Raw genomic sequence first — 3,863 nt, 5'->3', positions numbered from 1 at the left:
AGGCCGAAGTCTCGTGTGTGGGTAACGCAGCGGACCCTCATCATTGGACTGCGTCGCGAGGAAGTGGGAGCGCTCTGAGGTAGCGGGAGCAGGGGTATAAAGGGGGGAGTCCACCACACAGGGACTCCGAGAAGCTTTAATAAAAGGCCAAGTGCCTCCGCTGGACGGTGTTGTAAAGGAGGAGAAACCAGAAGTCAAGAACACCTAAAAAGCTGACCACGACTGTTCCTGCTTTTTGGAACACTCTTAACCCAGGAGGCTTCCAGCCCAGTCCCCCGCGAGCCAGGTGAGCGGCCGCCACCTTTCCTGCGTCTGCAGGACCTGCTTCCCCATGAACTTGCCAAGAGCTAAGCGCCTTCGCTCCACACCGCCGTGCAGCCTTCGGGGCTCCGACGGGGAAGACGGTGAGATCGATATCCTGGGAGAGGAGGAGGATGAAGAGGAGGAGGAAGAGGAAGACGAGGGGGCAGAGGGGAGCCAGCGATTCCTAGAGCAGCTGCACCAGCCGGGGCCTCAGGGGGCGCGGCGGGGCGGGGGCGTGCTTCCCCGAGAGCGCACCGAGAGCGGCAGCGGCCAGAGGGACGACTCCGAGTTTGGCACCAAGTTCAGGGCAGCGACCGGGTCTGCGGCGGCCTCTGGGGATGCCCTGCAGCCGGCGAAGCCCCCCTACTCATACATCGCGCTCATCACCATGGCCATCCTGCAGAGCCCGCACAAGCGCCTCACACTCAGCGGCATCTGCGCCTTCATCAGCGGCCGCTTCCCCTACTACCGCCGCAAGTTCCCGGCCTGGCAGAACAGCATCCGCCACAACCTCTCCCTCAACGACTGCTTCGTCAAGATCCCCCGCGAGCCGGGCCACCCCGGCAAGGGCAACTACTGGAGCCTGGACCCCGCCTCCCAGGACATGTTCGACAACGGCAGCTTCCTCCGGCGCAGGAAGCGCTTCAAGCGCCACCACCCGCCCCCAGGAGCCCACTTGCATCACCCCTTCCCCCTGCCCGCCGCGCCCGCCGCCCTGCACGGCCCCTACCCGGGCCTGTTGCTCGGGTCTCCGGCCCCGCCGCAGCCTGTCCCGGGGGCCTATCCCGCCGCCGCCCCCGGGAGCACCCCGTGCGCGCTGCTGCACCCTCATCCCCTTCGCTACTTGCTGCTCTCTGCCCCGGCCTACGCTGAGGCGCCGAGGAAAGCGCACGGCGCGGACCTGGCGACTCCCGGCGCCCTTCCGGCCCTGCAGCCCTCGCTGGGCTCCCAGCCTTGGGAGGAAGGCAAGGGGCCGGCGTCGCGGCCGGGAGGCGGATGCACCTCTTTCAGCATCGAGAGTATCATGCAAGGGGCCCGGGGAGGGGGCACTGGGGCCGCGCAGAGTCTGCCCCCGACTCCATGGGGCTACTGCCACCTGCTGCAGCGCCCGTCGTGCCTGTTGCATACCCAGGCTGCTGCCCCCTTGCTGCACGTGTCCGCTGCCGCCGCCGCGTCCGCTGCCCGGACGATTCTGCAGCAGCAGCAGCAGCAGCAGCAGCAGCAGCAGCAGCAGCAACAGGACTGTGCCAACGGCTGCGCTCCCAGCAAGGGAGCGCTGCTGGGCCGGCACCTGTCGGCCACCGCGGCGTTGCTGGGATGTCAGCCCGAAGCAGAAGGCTCTAGGCTGACGTCGCTGGTCGCCCATTCTGGCAGAGAGGAGCAACCTCCCCGGCCTTTTGAGTAGTACCCACACCCTGCCTTGGCGCCGACTCCCAGGGGGCGCACCCGGAGCCAAGCTGGAGGGCACAGCGACCCGGGCTCTGCTCTCCTCGCCGCCTGCCCTCCCGCACACGCCTTGCACAGACGGGACCAGGCGGGTGCATCTGAATCCCGCAGCGGAGCAACCACTAATTTCGATTCACTGCAAAATATTTACGAAGGAAAAGTTGGATACTGTCCCGTTAAGACAAACCGAACGTAATTCCAATGGCGTCAACGCCTTTTCTTTTCCAACCTCCAAGTGTGGCTTCCAGGGCTTTTCTGATTTGCACATTTCCAGAGGAACAATGAACGTGAGTGGGGCATTTTCTTCTGGTATTAAAAGAAAAGCAAAGACAATACAGTGTCCAGTGTACATGTTTCCCCTTCTTCATCCCTTAGGAACTGCAAGTATTATTCCCAAGAGCAAAATGCTTACGCCCTCTGTGTCTTCCTGAAATCGATGTGTAATATAAGTAGAATTTTAATTTCAGAGCATTTATTTCTGATCTGTGTCTGATGTACGACCTTCCGTGGAGAGGTGTTAAAATTAAACCTAGCGGGGCGGCCCTGTGGCCGAGTGGTTAAGTTTGCGGGCTCTGCTTCAGCGGCCAAGGGTTCGGATCCTGGGCACGGACATGGCACCGCTTGTTAGGCCATGCTGAGGCAGCGTCCCCCATGCCACAACTAAAATATACAACTATGTACTGGGGGGATTTGGGGAGAAAAAAAAAAGGCAGGAAAAAATTAAACCTAGCTATTCAGACTAAATAAAGTGTTAAATCACTACATGGAACCGTTTATTTTGTACTTCTCATTGTTTGCTTTTTAAATGGAACTTCTTTTAAAACTTAGTTTTTGTCCTCCCAATTAAACAATTTAGTTTTACAATTCATATTCATTAGGGAGATCAGAAACAACCCGTTCTCAAAGTGGCTTTTAAAACTTCCAAATATTTTAAGTTGAAAAGATCCTGTTTTTTAAAGTAAAGGATTTAGTATTTATGAAACCTGTAGAATAAAAATAATTGGAGAAAATCTAAATATATTCTCCATTTATTTTCCATCTTTCTGGAGGCATTGGTTTTTCTCCTGAATAAGCTGGAGGACGATCTGAGATCAATTTGGAATGTAGTGGCCAACATTTACTCGGGGAAAATAAAAGGCAATTTTTTAAAAAGCATTGCAATTTTCAAAACCAGGGCCCAGGGAAAAGGGAAATATCAAATGAAGCATTCGTGTCCTGGACATTTAAAATTTTACGAATTCTCTCTCCAGGCAGGTGCCTTCTAGGGGTTACGAATCCCTTTCTTTAGAAAAGAAAGAACTTTTGCTGTTGTTTCGAAAAGAGTTGATTTCTGAAAGGACTTTGCAACCAGAAAGGTTTTTTACTCTTTCTGGACTTCGGTGAGTGGGTGAGAGGGAAACAAGACGACAGAGATGCCCAGCACGAATACTCCCCAGAGACAGCAAGTTGCTCGGGCCGCCGCGGCTCTGCCTGCTCTGAGCGCGGCTCCTTCTCTTCAAAAGAATTGCATTGCGCGCCGCTTGGAAAGAAGTCACTCTGAGTGTGAGAAGGTCGTTCCCCCTCATCCGCCCCCCCCCCCCGCCCCCGGCCCCAGCTATGAATTTCTCATTACAGGAGGGAGGGAAGCCCCAGAGGCGTAGGTTTTTACAGCCCTTTAATTGGTTCATGTTTTGCTCCAGCGTCTCATCTCCACACCATCATTCCGAACGTGCACCGCACGTGCTGTGGGCAATCCCCACCTCCTCCAGGTCGGCAGTAGTGCAATTCGGGGCTGGGGGGGCTGGGGGGAATGTTCTGGAAAGTTCCCAACCCAACCCTTGGTAGCCCCGGGACACGAGCTTCTGATTCTACTCCCCGCTCCGCACAGGCAGTCTTCGCCCGCTTGGCCCGCACCCCCAGTCCCCTACATGGGCTCCTATCCTCCGGCTGCAGGCCACCCCCAAACCTCCGTCTTCCGCTTCATCCACCTCTTTCTCCTTGGGCTTTGTCCAATCGTGAACTCAGTCCAATCGTCTCACCCTCAGCACCTCAGCTTTGAGATCCTTTCAGCAAATTCTGCAGATCTGGGGCAGCCTAAGAGCTGGGAAACAAGTCGAGAATAAAGAGAACCTATT

At 56.5% G+C, this 3,863-nt stretch overlaps 1 protein-coding gene across 1 annotated transcript; it reads left to right on the top strand.

Moving 5' to 3' along the window:
- Positions 1–331: 331 nt before the first annotated feature.
- Positions 332–1,851, top strand: LOC106834844 (forkhead box protein D4). Its single transcript, XM_044756482.2, is given in 4 exon segments — positions 332–1,213; positions 1,215–1,423; positions 1,486–1,681; positions 1,684–1,851. Coding segments are annotated over 4 exon segments (1,455 nt in total).
- The last annotated feature ends 2,012 nt before the right edge of the window (positions 1,852–3,863 follow it).

The sequence above is a fragment of the Equus asinus genome, chromosome 23 (assembly GCF_041296235.1).
Source record: "Equus asinus isolate D_3611 breed Donkey chromosome 23, EquAss-T2T_v2, whole genome shotgun sequence".
NCBI classification, from domain to species: Eukaryota; Metazoa; Chordata; class Mammalia; order Perissodactyla; family Equidae; genus Equus; species Equus asinus.
The sequence above is the reverse complement of the archived record's forward strand: the minus strand, read 5'-3'. Positions and strand labels throughout refer to the sequence as shown.